General features: G+C 39.7%; 1 protein-coding gene across 4 annotated transcripts in view; it reads left to right on the forward strand.

Annotated features, from left to right (window-relative positions):
• Positions 1-21,948, forward strand: part of LOC121329484 (proline-rich membrane anchor 1-like) — a 38,702-nt gene that overhangs the window by 8,161 nt on the left and 8,593 nt on the right. For 2 of the 4 annotated variants that reach the window (XM_041275052.1, XM_041275049.1), the window contains exon 3: positions 14,867-14,993. In XM_041275052.1, coding sequence (XP_041130986.1) covers positions 14,867-14,993 — 127 coding nt within the window. Of the gene's footprint in view, positions 1-14,866; positions 14,998-21,948 lie in introns of those variants that run through there. The other 2 variants (XM_041275050.1, XM_041275053.1) reach the window with 2 other exon arrangements.

Genomic DNA, 21,948 nt, shown 5'->3' on the forward strand with positions numbered 1-21,948 from the left:
AACCCCTAAAAGCCAGATCTTACAAAGGGTAGGTGTGTATCTTTTGCATTTGTTTTATAGCATTTTACTGACGGATGCACAAAAAAAATTCTTTGAGAATGCTAAAGGCTAGAAACTATGAATATCACATTAAAAGCATGGATTTGGCATAGTGTTTATGCATTTATGTCATCCCTCTGCAAAATGAGCAGTTCCGCAAAGTTATGTGATGCAGAATTTGAAATTTACTGAACCAGTACTTAGCTACAGCATAGGTACAAATCAGTTCCCTTCAGTAGAATGTGAAATGCCTTCAGCCTGAGGGAGTGAGAACTGCAGTCATTGCATTTAAATGCTTCAATGCAGTCAAGGCTTCTCATCCTGTGTTTTGAGTGACTCTATTACAATGTCAATGTTTACCCAAGGTTGCAAAGAAAGCCTTTCTTTTTGTTTGTGTCACACTTGCATTACTGATAGCCAGGATTGCACCATGGAAATTGAGAAATAAACCAAAATATGCTTTCAGGTTGGTTATTGGTAAATGCTGTACTGTATAAAAAACCTTTAACAAAGTGGTTAAAGTGTAGCTAACTGAGAACTTTCTTTAACATAATGTACCAGATAATACATGGTAATACATGCACATTTAATACATCCAACAGTATGAGCGTGCAAAGCAGGTACGATTGATGGGATTATATTGTTAGCTACTACCACTAGCAATAGCTTGATGAGGTCAGTAGCTGAAAGATCCCAAGGCGAACATGTGCATTATTATTTTCTACTCTTCATAAAATAGCATCAAGGTAAAACAGATACAAATCTTATTAGATTTCTAACTTGGCTATTTTCGGCAGTATTTGAAAGATTGAATGGCATGTAAGGTTTTTGGACTAACACACACACGCACGCACGCACGCACGCACGCACACACACACATGTTTGTATTCCTATACTTGTGGGGACTTCTCATTGACTCTCACTATATTTTTATTTACTATTTCTAACTCCAGTCAGTTAAAACTTCACACAGGGTGAAAGTTGACAACAAACTAAATATTTTCGCACTTTTATATATTTTTTTAAAGGCATGTTTAGTTCTTAAAAAGGTGTGTTACACGCACGCACTCTAACACACACACACACATCTACACACTTTCTACAGAATATTCTTACAAAATATTTCCAGCTGCGTGAATTCAGTATTAGCCCGCCCTAAGCTCCTAGCTAGCATAACAATGCAGTCATTGCAGAGCAGCACTACAGTGAATGACATCATTGTATGCGTTCACACAACACCAGGCTATTATTGTACTGTTCATCCCGTCCAGGGGGAAATCTCTCATCTGAAGTCGGAAAAACAAAAACAACATGTGCCCTTCTGTCAGCATGAGTTTCACACTCATGTCAGGCTGTCTAGGCAACTCGCTCGCACAGCTCATAGTTCAGATCTGGCTGCTTTGAAGGACACTCTGTTACACAACACTGCAGGTCCCTGTCATTATTGTCAAGCCAGTACACATGTCCCTTTCAAACGTTCAAGTTAAATTACCATTGGCAATTGGAGAAACACATTTTCCCCCGTGTAAATTCAAGTTCATCAGATTTTACCAAATGCAATTGAAAATATCTGACTTAAAATCAACAGGCAAGCTCAGTTCCTGTTGTCAAGGTAATCACCTACCCTAAGCAACAGATGTTGCTAAGCTACTGAAGCCTAGAAGCGGGACCCAGACAGGCTAGTCTCCTCCTGGGCTCATCAGAGGGCCAGAGCACTAGGTTTCATTTCAGTTTTATTATATCAATTATATTCTAAATAAATCTTTCTAAAAATAAATAATGCTTATGCATTGCTTGTTGAGTTATACACTGAACAAAAATATAAACGCAACATGCAACAATTTCAAAGATTTTACTGAGTTACAGTTCATATAAGGAAATCAGTCAATTGAAATAAATTCATTAGGCCCTAATCTATGGATTTCACATGACTGGGAATACAGATATGTATCTGTTGGTCACAGATACCTTAAAAAAAAAAAAGGTAGGGGCGTGGATCAGAAAACCGTCAGTATCTGTTGTGACCACCATTTGCCTCATGCAGCGTAACACATCTCCTTCGCATAGAGTTGATCAAGCTGTTGATTGTGGCCTGTGGAATGTTGTCACACTCATCTTTAATGGCTGTGCAAAGTTGCTGGATATTGGCGGGAACTGGAACACGCTGTCATACACGTTGATCCAGAGCATCCCAAACATGCTTAATGGGTGACATGTCTGGTGAGTATGCAGGCCACGGAAGAGCTGGGACATTTTCAGCTTCCAGGAATTGTGTACAGATCCTTGCGACATGGGGCTGTGCATTGTCATGCTGAAACATGAGGGGATAGCAGCAGATGAATAGCACGACAATGGGCCTCAGGATCTCATCACAGTATCTTGTGGATTCAAATTGCCATCGATAAAATGCAATTGTGTTCGTTGTCCGTAGCTTATGCCTGCCCATACCATAACTCAACCGCCACCATGGGGCACTCTGTTCACAACGTTGACATCAGCAAACTGGACGTACTGCCACTTTCTCTAAAATGACGTTGGAGGTAGAGAAATGAACATTCAATTCTCTAGCAACAGCTCTGGTAGACATTCCTGCAGTCAGCATGCCAATTGCACACTCCCTCAAAACTTGAGACATCTGTGGTATTGTGTTGTGTGACAAAACTGCACATTTTAGAGTGGCCTTTTATTGTCCCCAGCACAAGGTGCACCTGTGTAATGATGATGCTGTTAAATTTCTGGGATCTTTTATTTCAGCTCATGAAACGTGAGATCTTTACATGTTGCGTTTATATTTTTGTTCAGTGTAATTTAACAGTGTGTTAAAAAAAACAAAAAAAAAACAATATTAAAAATAGTTTGAAAGTTTGAGTGATGGTAAAATTAAGTTCAGTTTAGGTGGCAAACAACACATTTTAAACAAATTTGCAAAGACAGTAGAGTGTCTTGGGTTATATTCAGGGGAACTGAGAGCAAGCTTCCGCTGTATCTCTGAATCTTTTCCTTGAGCAATGAAATTGAAATAGATTGAATTTATACACAAAGCTTTTCTTTAGTCCTTCCTAAGATTGGATTAGCTTAACCAGGGCAGATCAGGCCCTATGTCATCTTCAGCTAAATCAAGAGGTTGGCTTGAACTTTCCTTAAAAGTTGAATGCTTTTTTTTTGGAAACCTTAGCAATGCACCCTATTGTGTCAAATGGTTTATATCTTTTTATCTGCATTGCGTAATGCAAATATAAGCCATGGGACAAGTTGGGTGTTGCTGATTTAATTTAATGATTTTGCTAAACTGGGAAGACATAATTATATGATATATTTGGCAAGTCCAGAAGCTTCGCCTTCAAAGGGGGAATATATGCCAGAAGTGGTATTCAGATATGTTCTGCACTTTCTCATCCGTTGCCTGATAAAATAAAAGCTTCCACTAATGACTGCATCTGAAAGCAGTCAGAAACACTTTTATTGTATCAATGGGTTTCCTTAAGAAACTGAAAAGTAATGTATTTGTATTTAAAAACCTGCAGACCAAGCATGTTTCCTATCTCAGTATTCTGAATTACATTACTATGCACCCGACTCGGAAAACAAAGGTTAGAAGCCTCATTGCTCATCCCAGTCATGTTTTTTTTTTTAAACTCTCATTTAGACTGTTGCCCTTCCTGAAGTCTTGTGTCTGGGTAGGGGTTTAACAAGATTTTTTTCAGGCTTACAAGCTGGAGATTCATCACAACTGTTTAATGCTCTCTGTCTCTGTCAATCAAGGCAGCAATATTAATGGAAGACCTTTAGTAAAATGACAGTTATTGGTAAAATAAGGTGCGATTCCATTGCAAGCCAACATCAGTTATTCTCACTGACTGGCTGTGTGGCTTTGGAGCCAGGCTTGACCCCAAAGATGATTTTTTAATGAAGCTGTTTACATAATGCTGACAAACATATACATTGTAGTTAGCTCTTTGCCCACAACTATTCCCCTTCCTACAACTTTCATTAGTGTTTGTCAAGCAGCGTATGCCTTTACCAAGAGCTTTTTCACTGCAGTTAAAGTGCATGCATTGCTACACATCACTGCAGACTGTGGGTGGACTGTAGCTTAGCTGCACATATGTTTATTACTGCATGCTAGAACTTCACGTGCAGTTACAGTGCATTTAAGAGCCTTGTAGGGCGACAATACAGACTGGCCAGGCTTTTAAGAATAGGTATTAGTATACATCAGACTCTGTGTGTAAATTGTACCAAAGGTCACGCAGCTACTTGATATAATTGACACTTGTTTAATTTGCTGTGATTTTCCTTTTTTTGACCAGCCACACTTGGCCAGCGGCTGGTCAGAAGCAGAATCAATTGGAAATGATTGCATTAAGTAGCAAACCCCCTTCAGGTTGCACGATGTTTCAATAAAGAACCAGAACCGGCTCAAAACTAAATGCGCAGCTCTAAAAGGTGTGATTTAATACAGTATTTTGTGAGCCCCTGAAAAGTAAATGTCGAAAAGATGCACTCGTGAAAATAACTTCCTGAGACCTATGGTATTGGGTTTCACCTGGGGTAAAATCTGGCTTAGGTCACAAGTAAATTAGTTTGTGTTCTCCTTTTGTGTCAATGACTGTCTATCAATCGATAATATACATGCAGTATACACCAACATACAAGATGGACTGCTTAATACCAGCAGTGCCTTTCTTAGTGTGTGTCCACGTCTCCCTGTTTGGCAGCTTGCCTGGCTCAGTGTTCTGTTTCATAAGGAGCCTCAGGCACTACAAGGCTACAAAATAAGCTGGCTAAACAATTTTTGACAGTGCCATGCATGGGAGTCAAATGTGCATTCTGTTCTAATATCTGTTCTACAAAAAAATTGCACTATCCCCTGTTTTGACTTTAATTAAAATGGGATTTAAATGCAGTCCAGAATTTTGCTGAGACCTAACCAGTCCTTCTGAGGGCTTTTTGCTGTGTAATCTGGTGTGTGTGTGTGTATCAGGGTTAGAGACATTTTTCTGTGGTTCAGCAATTCTGGAGCAAGTAAGGTCCTGGCTACAGTATTGCTGTAGTTTACAGTGCTCTTTCTATTAAACTACAAAAAAAAAAAAAATGATTATGGGCCAGAAATAAAGGGTGTTAAGCTGTCAAATGTTTATCATCTTATTCAAATGCCTTTACCACTCCATCTGTCCTTGCTTAGATATCCCAGCACTTGCTAATTGTCTGTTTGAGAGCCAATTAATCTATTAATCCTATTAATTACTGTTAGGTATCTAACATCATTCCTAAAAAAAAGCTCTCCTTGTTTTCTACAGGATCAGTCTGTCTAACTTTACAGGCTTTTCTTCTTTAAGTGTCACTGTCACTACTTTTGCCCTAATTCTGAAAGAAACAATGATAGATAGTGCTGTTAAACAGGCGTGCCCTACCCCAATCATTCTGGACAAAATGTTGTTGTGTTTATAATAAATTACATTACCGTAATTATTTCACCACATTCATTTTCCTATGCATTCCATTTCACAGGCTGATGGTTTTAATTGTCTAGAAACGCATGCATTCTTTTGGGGGAGGTTTGCAGCAGCACACCAGACGAGAGCTGTCTACTCTGGTCCTCTGATTTGGGAGGGTGTTGTTGTAATATGCCCTCCTGCAACTGACTCTTAACCTCAGCTGCTGTGGTCCTGTCAGGATAATTATCTTCTGCCTCATTCAGAGCTGGAGCGTGCAGGCTGTATTACGACCACACTGCTGACTGATTGCCGGGAGCTGGTGAGCTGCCAGTTTGCACTGCAGCACGACTCAGCTGCCATTTGCGAGGAAAGCCCCTTAGAAACAGCAACGGCAGGTTACAGAGGCGCAAATTACAGTGGTGGCTACAAATCTTCCATCGCCTTACATTTCTGCTACTGCTATTCGCACAGAGGGAGTGCAAATCAGACACGCTCATTTTCATGTGCAGCAGACCCAAGATCAAACCGGTTGGAATTGGGAGTCTGTCAGCCCCAGTTGCATGTATGTTTTTCCCACACACTCTTGAAAACCAGTTGCCTGATCTCAAGGTGAAATGTTATTTGTTACAAAGTAAATACAACTATAAGGGAGTCACCTTAATTCACAGTCTATTTTTCTCTTCTATTGGATTCTCTTTATTTCCTAAGAGGAATAAAGGACATGCTGGCATCTTTTAGACAGGATGAAGTTAAAGAACCTGCCGAAATAAATGATAGTGAGGATAAGGTTCTGTGTTTTTAGCTCTTTTCTCTTTTCATTTCCCACTAAGGCAGGTTTAAAGTGAACGATGCTTCTCTCTGTATAGTCTGATACTGTATGAATAAAACTGCCAAAGCCAAACTGAAACTAATAGTTGTGTTAACCTCGAACACAAGTATAAATATAGCCTTAATCCAACAGCTGGTGATATCACTGTGGTCTCTAGTCTAATGCAGCCTGGCATATACAGGCATATAAAAGAGGGCCCTTGACATCAGTTAGTCAATCTCAGTTTGTGTTTCAAGGCTAGATTGCTGGCAGAATACACACAATAAACCTAATGAGCTTAAAGTAAACACAGCCTGTAGAAATCACTTTTTTATGCCTGTATTTATCCTATGGAGTGCTGCTCATTTATCCTACTTTGCAGTCAATTCCAGGTAAAAAAAAATATTGAACATGATTCGGTTAAAACTATACCCAGAGCACTGGTCTGGTAAAGTGGTTTGTTTCTGCTTCGGGCTCAACCACAAAGCATTTCTTTTCTCTTTTATAATCTTTTCAAATATGTTAATTATTTGGATCAAGTGATTCACTTGGTTAGCATTTCTATTTAACTTAGAATCTAAAAAGAGATGTGATTACTTGTGCAAAAAATGCTGTAGTTAATATAACAGGGTGGAAACCGACAACCCTGTGGAACACAAGCGGGTGTCTAAACCACAGTGCAAAAGAGCCAGACTTGTTTACAGTGATGGTTTTAGAGCTTTTAACCTCATCTCATCTCACAGAGGACTGGACAGAGTCTGTAACGGCATTTGAATACATTTGTTGTTCTTTTTTTTTCTTTTTTTAGCTTATATCAAGTAAAGAAAAACATTACTAAGAATGACTTCCTTAAATTTTCCAAAAACTCTGGAATAATGTTGTGAAGCTACAGTAAATATGCACATTTAAAATATTGTTTTATTACTTTCAATTACTAAGAATTGCAGAAAGATAAATATCAAATTTTCATTTTCTTTTTCCTGTACAAGTTTCTTGTACAGTGCTCTCAAGTTATACAGTATTATCCATATTTATAGAATCGTTGTCAATCAGTATTTTAAGTAATGAGGCATTTCAATGCACGTCGTTAGTTTTTTTTTTAATGTTGAGTACATTGGCATGGCACTGAGAGCACCTTGTTTGACATGACAGTGCAGTGTCAGTGAATGTGCTTTAAGCTTGAATGAGTGCTAACTTTATATGTCACTATATGTATTACAGTTATAGTTATACAGTTTACTTCTTCCTGGTACCTGTGCTGTTGGTCATATGGTCTGATTAGTAATTCAAGAGACTTGGTAATGATTCTGTTATTTAGGTTTGTCCTAGAGGTCCCCTGTTTTGTCCCAGGGGGGAGTCACCCCAAGAGAGGTGGGACCTGATCAACAAAGTGAGGATAAGAGTCAAGCATTGTGCCATAAGAGGCTCCTCTGACAGAGCACCTCTGCCCTGACCTGCACACCTCCTACCATTAAGTCCTGAAACAGAAACTGGATATTGTGTGGTACAGTAGTTTTGCTTTGCCATTTGGGGGCTTCCATAGCAACTAATCTGGCATGAGAACCTAGTGAATCAGCCCTGCTGTGTCACCTAGCCCCTCAAACTTGTATTTGTTAAAAGTTTACTTGCAGCCCTTTTAGTAAATACTCTTCTTCAAAGCCCAACAGGCATTCAGTTGCAAAGTTTGGAATGTAATTGACCCGGATGGTTATCTTTAAAATAGCCCGTGGGATTAAATTAGGTTCACTTTTATATCCTCTCGGTATGCCCATTATAATTTTGGTTTAAAACAAAAACATTAGATTTGTCTCCTTCCATATTTCACATGGCGCTCCAGGTCTGCAGCTGATTAGTGTCTAATTGAATAAACCCCAGAGCACTGGGATATATCCTACTTTGCTAGCTTCAATTGTCCTGCTGCCTCTCAGACCCTTTGTACCCAGATAGGACACAGACATGGCATTGCAGGGCTATGAAGTTACTATTGTTATAGGGGTCTGGAAGCACAGAAGTACAATAGATATATAGATAATATGATACTACTACAACTTCTGTTAATAAATAGAGGGCACTCCATGAATAGTTATTCCATGAATGAGGATAGTCAAATAACTCAGGGGTGAAATTAGCAAAACACTCCATGTACATTCTGAGACAATATGAACTCTGGAGGCGACTGATGTTTATTTTGGTGACATCTTTGACTTGTCTGGGGCTGGTGATAGGGACAGAATAACTTGGAGTTCAGGAAAGTCCTTGTCCGTCTCCAGCTTGTCCAGTTATTATACAAACATACAAAGTTACTATTGTGTTATTTTCAACAGGTAAAGGGGATACCTGTGCTGAGAAGTGGACAGAAGCACCTCTTCTCATATAGGGAGAGCTGTTGTGTTAGTTGCGGAACCCCCAGAAGGATAGGGTAAACAGTTTGATCTGTTAATAAAGTTTAATAATACATACCTGGTTCTAATTTATTACAGCATTATTCACCTTAATTTATAATGAGTACAAATTTGTATACCTGGGTTTTGTTATAAGCGTTCCTCAGAGTAAACTTTCAGTGGATTTTTCAAAGCAACCCTGCGTGATTGAAGCCCTGTTATGTAATAGAAGTGTGTCTAACATTGAAATCGATGTGGGACAAATGATCAGTGTACTGACGGCCTCAACTGCGGAATGAAGTTAGACTGCAGTTACAATGGTGCAGATGAATATTTTCATCGTGGTAATTTATTATTTTCTTCATATACAGAGCCATTTACTTGCTGTTCAACGAAACTCTGCAGATGTCACCCCCAGTTTCAATTATTTTTGCTGCAGTTAAATCAATGTAAATCCCTGCAGTTAAATCACTTCAAGCAGGCTGCTCAGATTATCCCGAAGGCTTCAGTTGATTATTATGTTCTCCAGAGCCAAAAAGGTGAAACAGAAGGCTGCTGTTCAGAACCGTTTGAGGGAGTACTTATTTGATTGTGCTGTGAAGCACCTGAAGCGAGATCACATCTGTTGCTGGGCTGTACTTCCCTCCCTCCCTCCCACGCAGTGATAAAGCCAGATTAGCCTGCTGCTGGAGCCTTGGTAGGATGTATGAAATTAAACTGCCGCCAAACGCAATCTGAAGAATCAATGTAACAATCTCCTGTGGGATTTACTCAGTATCAGAGCTTTGATGGTATCTGCTAAGCTGGCTGGCCTTCAGTGTTGAAAAAGATGTAGAGGAGGAAAGTATGCCACAGAGAAAGATCTGGGGAGAACGAGTAGAGTGGATGTGGGCCCTTAAAGCCCCAGCAGTAACTGCAAACCAGTTCTACCATATGATTTTGAGTCGCCCTTATCACTGCAACTCTGGTCTTCCAAATATTTGCAGGCATCATAACATGTTCAGTCTCCTGTGAAGGTTATTCAGAAGGGTTATTGTCATTTGCCACAGTCCATATCTTTCTTTGAGTACTGTATATTTTTCTTGAGAGTAAGACGCTTCTCATGTGACCTTTCAACTTTACCAGTTTACCAACTTTATAACTACTACATGTGTGTAATTGCTTACATGAATTGTTTAATTTTTTTTTAAATTTTGAATTAAGTTCCTTTTTTATTGCCTTTTCTTTTTATAATGATTTGGTCTTTGAAAAGGGGATAAAGGAACACAATGACAAATAAATAAATAAATGGCACACCATAGTCAATTATTGATGCATAAGAAACCTGCAGTTGATTCAGGATTCTGCAACGTCCATAACACCTTGAACGCAAATAAGTGTAAACAAATGTACACAGTTTCTATTGTGCAGGAACTAAAAAGCCACAGTTAAATATGGAATATTATAGGAGGCTGTGTGGTCCAGTGGTTTGTCACCAGTAGGTCCCCGGTTCAACTCCCAGCTCAGCCACTGACTCTCTGTGTGACCCTGAGCAAGTCACTTAACCTCCTTGTGCTGCGTCCTTAGGGGGAGACGTTGTTGTAAGTGACTCTGCAACTGATGCATAGTTCACACACCCTAGCCTCGTGTCTTGTAAAGCGCTTTGTGATGGTGGTCCACTATGAATGGTGCTATATAAAGATTATTATTATTATTATTAGACTTTGAAACGGTTATGAAAGTTGTGTAATATAGTTCAGGGGTAGGCAAATTTGGCACTTCCCATGCATTTCATTACAGGACTTTTTCCAACCAGATCCTTCATTATTGTTTTGACCTCCTAGGTTAATTAAATAATGAAGGAGTTGGTTGGAACAAAATCTGAATGGAATATATTGAAAGTGCCAAGGTTGCCTACCTCTACTTGACTTTGATATTATTAATCTGAAAAACTAGGGAAGGGGATGCTCAGGAAATATTTGTGTTGTCTCTTGAGAGCTGTAAATTAATAATTAATGAACATGTTGTGGTTGTATGCACAAAATTCATGTTTCGCTGTCAAACTCTGGTCAAGAGTTTTTTTTTCCCCTTTATGAAGAACAAGGAACTAACATTTGCCAGCACTATTTGTACGCTAATATTTTTTGCTGTGATTGGGGTACTGGTATGTTAATTTGCTGTTTCTATTCTTGCACTTATACTACAGGTATTTTATAGTAGGATCCTGACAAACATGCTCTGGAAAAAATTACAGCTCTGAAAAAAATTAAGAGACCACTGCAAAATTATCAGTTTCTCTGGTTTTACTATTTATAGGTATGTGTTTGGGTAAAATGAACATTTTTGTTTTATTCTATAAACTACTGACAACATTTCTTCCAAATTCCAAATACAAATATTGTCATTTAGAGCATTTATTTGCAGAAAATGACAACTGGTCAAAATAACAAAAAAGATGCAGTGTTGACAGACCTCGAATAATGCAAAGAAAATAAGTTCAGATTCATTTTTAAACAACACAATACTAATGTTTTAACTTAGGAAGAGTTCAGAAATCTATATTTGGTGGAATAACCCTGATTTTCAATCACAGCTTTCATGCGTCTTGGCATGCTCTCCATCAGTCTTTCACATTGATGTTGGGTGACTTTATGCCACTCCTGGCGCAAAAATTGAAGCAGCTCGGCTTTGTTTGATGGCTTGTGACCATCCATCTTCCTCTTGATCACATTCTAGAGGTTTTCTATGGGGTTCAGGTCTGGAGATTGGGCTGGCCGTGACAGGGTCTTGATGTGGTGGTCCTCCATCCACACCTTGATTGACCTGACTGTGTGGCATGGAGCATTGTCCTGCTGGATAAACCAATCCTCAGAGTTGGGGAACACTGTCAGAGCAGAAGGAAGCAAGTTTTCTTCCAGGACAACCTTGTACTTGGCTTGATTCATGCGTCCTTCACAAAGACAAATCTGCGCGATTCCAGCATTGCTAAAGCACCCCAAGATCATCACCGATCCTCCACCACATTTCACAGTGGGTGCGAGACACTGGCTTGTAGGCCTCTCCAGGTCTCTGTCTAACCATTAGACGACCAGGTGTTGGGCAAAGCTGAAAATTGGACTCATCAGAGAAGTTGACCTTACTCCAGTCCTCTACGGTCCAATCCTTATGGTCTTTTGCAAACCTCAGCCTGGCTCTTCTTTGCTTCTCATTGATGAAGGGCTTTTTTCTAGCTTTGCATGACTTCAGCCCTGCCCCTAGGAGCCTGTTTCGAACCGTCCTCGCCGTGCACTTCACCCCAGCTGCCGTTTGCCATCCTTTTTGTAGGTCACTTGATGTCATCCTACGGTTGCTGAGTGAGTTGAGTGAGTTGAGTGAGTTTGCGGTTGCTGAGTTGACAGTCATCCCGGTCAGTGGAGAGTCGTTTTCGCCCTCTGCCGGTCTGTAGCTTTGTTGTCCCCAATGTGTGCTGCTTGACCTTTATCTTATGAACCGCCGTCTTTGAAATTTTAAGGATGGAAGCAACCCGACGCTCACTGTATCCCTCTGCCAGTAAAGCCAGAATTGAACCCTTCTTTTCCTCACTCAAAACTTTCCTTTTCAACTCTTTGGGCATGGTCAATAGTTATTTTTGGATTCCAGTTACTTTTGAGGTACTACTAGCACTGTTTTTCCATCCAGCTGGTCCTATTGCAAGAGGATAGTGATGACCACAGGAGTGGTTTTTATACTTTTCCTCGTTAAATAAGATTTTGTTCAGGTGATCCCCTAATCAGTACCTCATTCAGTAGAATGAGGTGTGCCTGTGTTGGAATTCAGCAGACACTGGAATGGAATGGCTGCCATACATGTAGAGATGCTGATTTAAGAAAAATTTGCAGTGTTGTCTTAATTTTTTCCAGAGCTGTATATATGTATGTGTGTGTGTGTGTGTTTTTGTGTGTGTGTGTGTGTGTGTGTGTGTGTGTGTGTGTGTGTGTGTGTGTGTGTGTGTGTGTGTATATATATATATATATATATATATATATATATATATATATATATATATATATATATATATTTAGGTCTGTATTTGACCATCAGTTAACTGGAATATACCATTAAAACAACTGTAGTCAAAACTGCATTACAACTCTTCTGCTATCCCTCAAAGCCTACTTGTGAATCACTAGGCATTACGGAACTCATGGATTGCCTTCACTAATCAGTAAAATCAGTGCCACATCATCCTTCATAGTTTCAGATATAATCTGATATCCAGATAGAATTTTTGAATAATTTATGTCACCAGTCATGGTTAGTGCTGGTTAAGGATCAGGAAAGGAGGCCCCTAAGGACATGTTTACAAGGGCAAAACTAACATCGAAGCGCAGCCTAGCACCTCTTTCTGAATCAGTAACATAATTGGAATCTAACTGATGACAAAGGTTACATTTAATATTAATGCATTTGTATTTATTCATTTGGAGGTCAGTACAGTATGTTTGTATGTATTTGCTGAATAGCAAATGATGGTTGTAGGAAATCTCTATGTAGGCATTTTACTGCTTTTTTACTTATTTTAAATTAATAGTTTGAGTGTGTTATATAAAATGTTATATGATGTTGAATCCTATAGAGTTTACTTCACTGTTTATTTTTAATATGTAATAATGTATACAATGCCAGTCAGTGGGCAGATAGCCATTCATTAATCATGCTGCAACAGCACCAACACCACCTGAAACATGTAAATATACTCCTAAAATCATAAACCATCCAGTTGTACTGCTAAATGTGTAATTATAGTAATGAGGTTGTAAATTTAGTGTGCCTAATTATTATCTGTATCCTTGGCTCAACCCTTGCAGCCCCTCTGCTGACTCGGACTCCTGCTGATCTGTCATTTTTTGCACTCTGGATCCACAGTGAGGCCACCAGACCTATAGTGCTGGAGGACAACACAGATTGGGAGGCTCCACTGCAGAACCAGATGCCATATTGGCCAGCGGGGTTGTTGATGTGCAGTGAGCTGTGGATTCCCCTGCTGACCTAGGCCCTCCCTACCTGGGAAGCGCTTGGCCAATTGTGCAATACCCCTAGGAGCTCCCTGTCACAGTCAGCTGTGACATAGCCTGGACTTGAACCTGCAATCCCCAGGCTGTAGGGCACATCCTGCACTCCATGTGGAGCGCTTTTAATGGATACGCCACTTGGGAGCCCCCTGGTAATTGCTTGTTTAAAGAAGCAGGATGAGCAGAAAACATTTTCAGGGAATGGCTGTCAGTAAGAAGGAGCCAGACACAGTATGAAGAATGTACTTCAATAAGAAACTGAAACCAAATGCTCTAGGAATGCTATGCCATAGTTAGAAACAAAAGATGATCAATGATGCCCTATTAAGAATAGTTTAGGGTACATGTTAACAAACTGTAAAGAAAACCACAATGTCATTTCACAAATGAAATGTCGTATAACATCTTGTTAATATTTTATGCTCTAATGGTGCCATGCGTTATATTAACCAGGCAACAATGGATTTTGCAGAACAATTAATAAGGCACTTATGTATAGTTTATCTGTTATAATTGATTAGGTTAAGGTTAGTATTAGGACTTCATGTTTACACATATACAGTAACAACTTACATAAAGAAAAATGGAAACTGACATGTTGGGTAACATCCATTGCTTAGGTTTGGCTGTGAACAACTGGAAACGATGGTAAACCATGGTGTGGCAGGGTGATTGCCCTGCACAGGGGGGAGTTATTGTTGGTGTAATTTTATATGTGGAAACAGGTTCATTTTGTATCTTTTTTTTGTTGTTTTGTATGATTAAATTATTGTTTACAGATGGGCGCTCGATTTAGACTTGCTGCCTGCTAGGCTTGGTTGAGGGGAAGGGCAGCAAGTGGTTTGCTGTGCTGGTCCTCAGTCAGCAAGTAGGTGGGTCTTGACCGAGTGTCCTTCAGTTTAAAAACATCCAGTGGAGATGGCTTGGAGTGATTGCAATGTCACATGACCACCTTTGTTTAAAGGTTAAAAAGAGTCAATATATAGTGTAAGCATGTAAAAGCATGAGCATCTGTTCTGTGACAATATACTGTATGCCTTTAGAAAGGTATACCGAATGTCTTTTACTGTAGAAGGATGTCTTTGTGAACCTGGTGTCTGTATAACAGGGGACCTGTTGAAATAACGTGTGAATATTCTCACAATAAACCTTTCTTCTCTCTCTTTACAGCAGCTGAGTCAACGGTGCCCCTGTTAAAGCCCTGGTGGAAGGAGGTAGTTGTAGGCGGGACAGTGGGATGTGCCACGCTAGTCTTTCTCCTGGTCATGGTCATCATCTGCTACAAGGCAATAAAAAGGTAGGAGACATTTAAGTGCATTTCTTAGTAGTGTGTTATATACTATTACTGCAGAGAATTCCAATCACAGTTGTGTTGCAAACAATAATCCAGGTATGTGGACAGCCCAGGAGAGTGACAAGCAACCACTGTGGCGCCTTAAAATGTGGCCCCTTCAGCCCCAAATCTTAACCACTGTCTGTGCAAAAAACAGGTTCTCTTGAAAGAGCTGTTGCAGACCTGGTAAAGTTCCCTTTGCCTGCATTACCTGTATGACATATAGGTTGTATGGGTCAGTCTTATATTGACTCCTCTTACCCTGTGTCACACAGTCATCAGTTTACTGTCTAAGTTTCTTCTTGAGCCTTGGTTAATTGCCATTTGGAAGAATTACCATAATGGGTGAAAGGCTGTTGACGTTGATCATAAACACATGCTCATGCACACAGACTATAAAAACTTTATAAAGAGACACATTATATATTTACCAGCTCCAGGCCTCAGAAAGTGGTGCCTTCATGATGCTATGTACTGTATAGCTAGGTGAAGATGATACTTTGTGTATACAGTATAAAGGAAAAACATTTTTTTCAATAAAAACTGCTAACCTGTTCAGTGGAAATACTGGGTATATATTATCCAAGGTCATGCCTTTTCCTCTATGTATTGCTGGAAAACATCTTGTTACCGTGACGTTGAGAAGTTTATATGCTGTGTCACAGAATACCCTGCAGTGCTTACATGAGACTCATGTTACCTTTGGTGTGTCCTGTGTTGTCTGTATTGAAGCATTATATTTTTAACATATTGTATTGAGCCTTTTCATAATTTGAATCACATTTATTGGTCGTAAATCAACTGGGGAATATATTTCTCAACATTTGCTTGGGAAACAAGGCCTGCACAATCATGTCGTTTTATCTACAGTAGCATAAAATCTTTTTTGTTCAGTTACAACAGTTGACCTGGAAATGATAAAAATACCTCTTTTTAGCCAGTGAGAAACAGGTTTACATTTTGATGCAATGGGGTTTAATTCTGCTAGAGTAATTTTGAGAATGAACTGTATTTGGAATTCACATCTGCAACACAGCCAAACAAATGGTCAAAGGGAAGATTGCCTTGAGACAGTTGAATTCACTCATTTAAGCAGTTGCTAAAATTGAATTTTTCTCCGTGGGCTCTAGAGTCCTTGATAGACTTGAGTTACATTTTTATTTGTTGAGTGCATTGAGCGTAGCTGGGGCAATCTGTTAATTTATTTATTTTAAAGTGATATGTGTGATAGTAAAAAATAATTTTCCAAGAAGAGCTTGTCTGTGGGAGTACTGTGCGTGTTACTGTTTTTTAAATGTATGTGTGGCAGAGCAAAGCTCTGCCCTTTTTAAATTGGCAGGGATGGGGTTAATTTGCCCCACCTGCCTGGGTTTATTATGTTCAGGTGGCTGGGGTTGATTAGTTGATTAGGATAATTAACGATCAATCAGCGCCCAGCCACCTGACATAAAAGGAGGCCTCTGCTTCTCATTTTGGGGGAGGGAGCTGAGGAAGCAGGTTGGTGTTGGTGTTGGTGTTGGTGTTGGTGTTGGTGTTGGTGTTGGTGTTGGTGTTGGTGTTGGTGTTGGTGTTGGTGTTGGTGTTGGTGTTGGTGTTGGTGTTGGTGTTGGTGTTGGTGTTGGTGTTGGTGTTGGTGTTGGTGTTGGTGTTGGTGTTGGTGTTGGTGTTGGTGTTGGTGTTGGTGTTGGTGTTATCTTGCCCTTGTGCACTTTATTTTTGTGTTTATAATAAAATTGTTACTTTTTTGAACAGCAGACTGTCTCTGGGCCTCTATCCACTCACCAGCCTGCCACAGTATGTATAGCAAATTGTTTTACCAGGAGAGTACACAATTAAAGTGATGCCTTTTTCAGATGGGGGTCTTGGTGACACAGCAAGAGAAGCTTGGGGTGCAACTTCATTTCTAAGACAAGAACTCCCTCCTCAGGGTTGAAGGAGCAGTTTACTCATGGGCTATCATTTTATATGCATGCCAATGGTTTGGTGATGTCTTTGTCCATTCAGACCGCAAATATAATATCACTCCCACTTTTTATTTCTTATTACTTTTATTTATTTTGGGGGACTTGTTGTTTTTGAATTGGTTGTATTTATTTTAAAAGAAATTGAGCTTTGACAGATGGTAAGCACTGTTGAGTTTCTGCCAGTATTATAAGCCAGAAATGTTTTAAAATTGCACCTCAAGAATAACATGAAAGCACTCTCAAACAAACATAAACAAATGGCACAAGCTTACTTAGCAACAGACAGGCCCTAAGCTTAGGCAGGCTTCCTCCAGTGAAGTCTGTGTAGATTAACACTTTAGAACAAACCATCTGTGTGTTTCAAGTTGCTAACATACCAAGGAATAGCTCCTTATAAAGTTACAGTGGCTTGCGAAAGTATTGACCCCCCTTGGCATTTTTCCTGTTTTGTTGCCTTACAACCTGGAATTAAAATGGATTTTTGGGGGGTTTGTATCATTTGATTTACACAACATGCCTACCACTTTGAAGATGCAAAATATTTTTTATTGTGATACAAACAAGAAATAAGACAAAAAAACAGAAAACTTGAGCGTGCATAAGTATTCACCCCCCCCAAAGTCAGTACTTTGTAGAGCCACCTTTTACAACAATTACAGCTGCAAGTCTCTTGGGGTATGTATCTATAAGCTTGGCACATCTAGCCACTGGGATTTTTGCCCATTCTTCAAGGCAAAACTGCTCCAGCTCCTTCAAGTTGAATGGGTTCCGCTGGTGTACAGCAATCTTTAAGTCATACCACAGATTCTCAATTGGATTGAGGTCTGGGCTTTGACTAGGCCATTCCAAGACATTTAAATGTTTCCCCTTAAACCACTCGAGTGTTGCTTTAGCAGTATGTTTAGGGTCATTGTCCTGCTGGAAGGTGAACCTCCGTCCCAGTCTCAAATCTCTGGAAGACTGAAACAGGTTTCCCTCAAGAATTTCCCTGTATTTAGCGCCATCCATCATTCCTTCAATTCTGACCAGTTTCCCAGTCCCTGCCGATGAAAAACATCCCCACAGCATGATGCTGCCACCACCATGCTTCACTGTGGGGATGGTGTTCTCGGGGTGATGAGAGATGTTGGGTTTGCGCCAGACATAGCGTTTTCCTTGATGGCCAAAAGGCTCAATTTTAGTCTCATCTGACCAGAGTACCTTCTTCCATATGGTTGGGGAGTCTCCACATGCCTTTTGGCGAACACCAAACGTGTTTGCTTATTTTTTTCTTTAAGCAATGGCTTTTTTCTGGCCACTCTTCCGTAAAGCCCAGCTCTGTGGAGTGTACGGCTTAAAGTGGTCCTATGGACAGATACCACAATCTCCGCTGTGGAGCTTTGCAGCTCCTTCAGGGTTATCTTTGGTCTCTTTGTTGCCTCTCTGATTAATGCCCTCCTTGCCTGGTCCGTGTGTTTTGGTGGGCGGCCCTCTCTTGCCAGGTTTGCTGTGGTGCCATATTCTTTCCATTTTTTAATAATGGCTTTAATGGTGCTCCGAGGGATGTTCAAAGTTTCGGATATTTTTTTATAACCCAACCCTGATCTGTACTTCTCCACAACTTTGTCCCTGACCTGTTTGGAGAGCTCCTTGGTCTTCATGGTGCCGCTTGCTTGGTGGTGCCCCTTGCTTAGTGGTGTTGCAGACTCTGGGGCCTTTCAGAACAGGTGTATATATACTGAGACCATGTGACAGATCACGTGACACTTAGATTGCACACAGATGGACTTTATTTAACTAATTATGTGACTTCTGAAGGTAATTGGTTGCACCATATCTTATTTAAAGGCTTAATAGGAAAGGGGGTGAATACATATGCATGCACCACTTTTTCGTTATTTATTTTTTAGAATTTTTTTAAACGTTTTTTTAAAGTTATTTTTTTCATTTCACTTCACCAATTTGGACTATTTTGTGTATGTCCATTACATGAAATCCAAATACAAATCAATTTTAATTCCAGGTTGTAAGGCAACAAAATAGGAAAAATGCTAAGGGGGGTCAATACTTTCACAACCCACTGTATGTAAGTTTAAAACATCATATGCAGCCAAGGTAGCTGATCTCTTTAAATGGTCCTCTATGATTTCCCCTCGATCTCTAATGTAATAGAGGCAAGATAGCCCTGTTTTACTGGAATACGTCAACTGAGAGATGAAAGCGATTTTGGGATGAGACATCATCCCTGCCATAGTTGCTAACAAGAGGTTGCAGGATGCACTATATTTCCCACAGGTAGGCTGGCAGGCAGACAAGCAGGGAAATAAATAAAGAAATAAACTGAATCAGACTGCGATATCTGGGAAGCAGACAGTGATTGAAATCAATAAGAGACATTGTTTGAGCAAAACCCTCGGTACTTATAGCATCTGAACTTTTTCTCACCATGTTCACCCCTGCTTGTTCCTTTGAAACAGAAGAGCAAGTTCTGCTTATGAGGAAGCTGTTTGATATTATAAGACACACCTTAAGGCTTATTAGTATTCCACACTTAAAAGAAAAGTCATTTTAAAGAGCTCTGACACATGCACACACTAGACAAGACATCAGATTTTAATAGAGGGTACATAGTGGGTGTATGGTTGTCAGGTGCTTCCTGATTAGACTGATTGCTGATGTTATACAATAAATATGTATTCAGAATGCAGAGTTTTGTGAAGGATATTCCCACAGACCTATATGTTCACCATTTTTTAATGCTATAATATAATAGCGCTGCCTTTATTGCACAGGGATGTCAGATCAGACCCATGTCCTCGGCCCAGGAAGAAACCTTTTCAGGATTGCTGTTTTTTTTATTTTTATAGAGACCCAGTTGCATAACACAATGGCCCCATAAGATCTCCTTCCCAGCTTTCACAAAACTCCATAGAAGAGTAGTGACAGACTGTATGCTATAGCACTGGAGACTGCATTTATCAGCATGACTTGTATTGTAATGCAGTGCCAACATTGCAGTGTTTTTACCATCTGTGTTGTAAGTCATCTCATTTTTCTGCATGTGTGCGACAGTAATAGGCAGGATTTATTTTCACGTTAACTTACTAGTTCATTTGGTTTATTAATCACAATGACAAATATACTCCACTTTCATTCTAACAGTTCCGCTGGGAGTATTTGCTGAGTGTGTTACGTATTTTAATGAAGAGGTGGAATTTAATCTTCTTGGAAGCCAAGATATAGGAAGTAGCTTTCATAACCAGTGCACAAACAGAAAGCCTGTTTAGACAATACAGGAATCTCATCACAATTCAAGAAACTACTTCGTTTCAATTACAATGCTTCTATGGTTCAGTACTTTTCTTAAAGATTGAGTATCATAATTTAACCTTCATAATGTGGTGCGTGCATTCTTTTTTCAATTATTAGTTACATTTTGGAGAGATGTTCTTCCCGCTGGGTTAGCGGAGTGAATCCTTTGTGTATTTTCAATTTAGGACCTGGAAATACAATTTTTGCAATTAAAGTGCTACTTCTAAGATCGAAACCCAGCAATTCTAAGATGTAAAGTGTAGTGTGGGATGATTGACAGTTTGGCCCAGGATCTTGCCTTCTGGACTGATAGGAGCTGCCCTCCAACTTCGGTCAGGGGTCACCAAGGCCGAGTGGTGATGGACCACCGATCCCCAGAAGGGAGACATAGGAAGTGGAGGGGAGGTGGAAGAGAAAGACTTACAGAACAAGTAGTGGAAGGTGAGCCTGGACTATAAAGGTTGAGGAAGCAGTAGGATTAGTGTAGTGAGCTGAGCTGAGCCCCTAGAACTACAGCAAACCTATATTTATAACATCGACTTGATTTTGAAAGACTGCAGGAATTAAGGTTTACCTGCTTACTGCAATAGCAGGAACCTGCCATGCAAATACTGCCACCTTGACACTTTTGTCTAAAATAGCTAGTAACAACATAGGCAGCCACTTTAGAAACACCACACACAGAAGTCACAATTACAGTGCATTAGCATTTCTCCCTCTGCGCATAAATCTGGTTTAGTGACATTCATTTGGTGTGCTCAGTTAAGCAGGGTACCTTACTTTGTAGCCCTAAAAGGAGAGGTCAGGAATTGGGTGGGCAAGGAGGCTGGCCCCTTTCTCCTTCAGAGGGGTGGTCCCCTTGGGCTCTAAATAGATGAAGGCAATGGATCTTAAACCTCTGTCACATTGCTTTTTATATTTTTCACATACCATAACTGATATCAATATTATGAACCATTACACACTGCTATTAGTTTATCAAATGTCTTAGCTCTCATTGGCAGTAGCAGTATTACGACAGGTCCTCCTGTTCTTCAGTCGAGGATGGTTATTTGCTTGTGTATTGCGGCTTCATGATTCCTAATCACTCCATGTGTTTTAGTTCTAACTCAGTGAGTGACAGAAAGTTCTACCAAGTCTCTTTGGGACATTTTTTTATGTTGGCTTTAATAAAAAGTTTATCCCTGTTAGTTATTATAGTTTTATCTTGAGGTTAATGTTTTTGATGCTGTGAGCGTTTTAAAAGGCACACATCATTTTGCTGAGATGGGAAGTAAATGGTATTGTCATAAACATTTATAGTACAGACTATTTTGGATCATTTATAAGGACATTGCAGAATAGGCAGAATAGACTTGTAATTAAAAGTTTTAAGAATTACTGTTTGGTATTCTGTCCTAAACCAGCAGATTAAATAAATGGGTGGAAAAATTAATTAGTTAATTGGTCTCTGCCTTTTATTGCAACTGTGGTACCATACAGTAAAGCGAAAATTGTAAAGGGGTAGTACAAACATTTACTTTTTTGAGTTTTCAGTCCGTCAGGGCCTCTTCAAGGTGATAGTCTCTTAAATAGCAGAACCAACAATATGTTAGGCCTGAATCTGCTTATCTAAATTAATTTTTTATGTTTCTTTAATGATGTCCTCAGACTGAGGGATCTCT

This window comes from Polyodon spathula, chromosome 17, assembly GCF_017654505.1.
Source record: "Polyodon spathula isolate WHYD16114869_AA chromosome 17, ASM1765450v1, whole genome shotgun sequence".
In the NCBI taxonomy this organism is placed as follows: Eukaryota; Metazoa; Chordata; class Actinopteri; order Acipenseriformes; family Polyodontidae; genus Polyodon; species Polyodon spathula.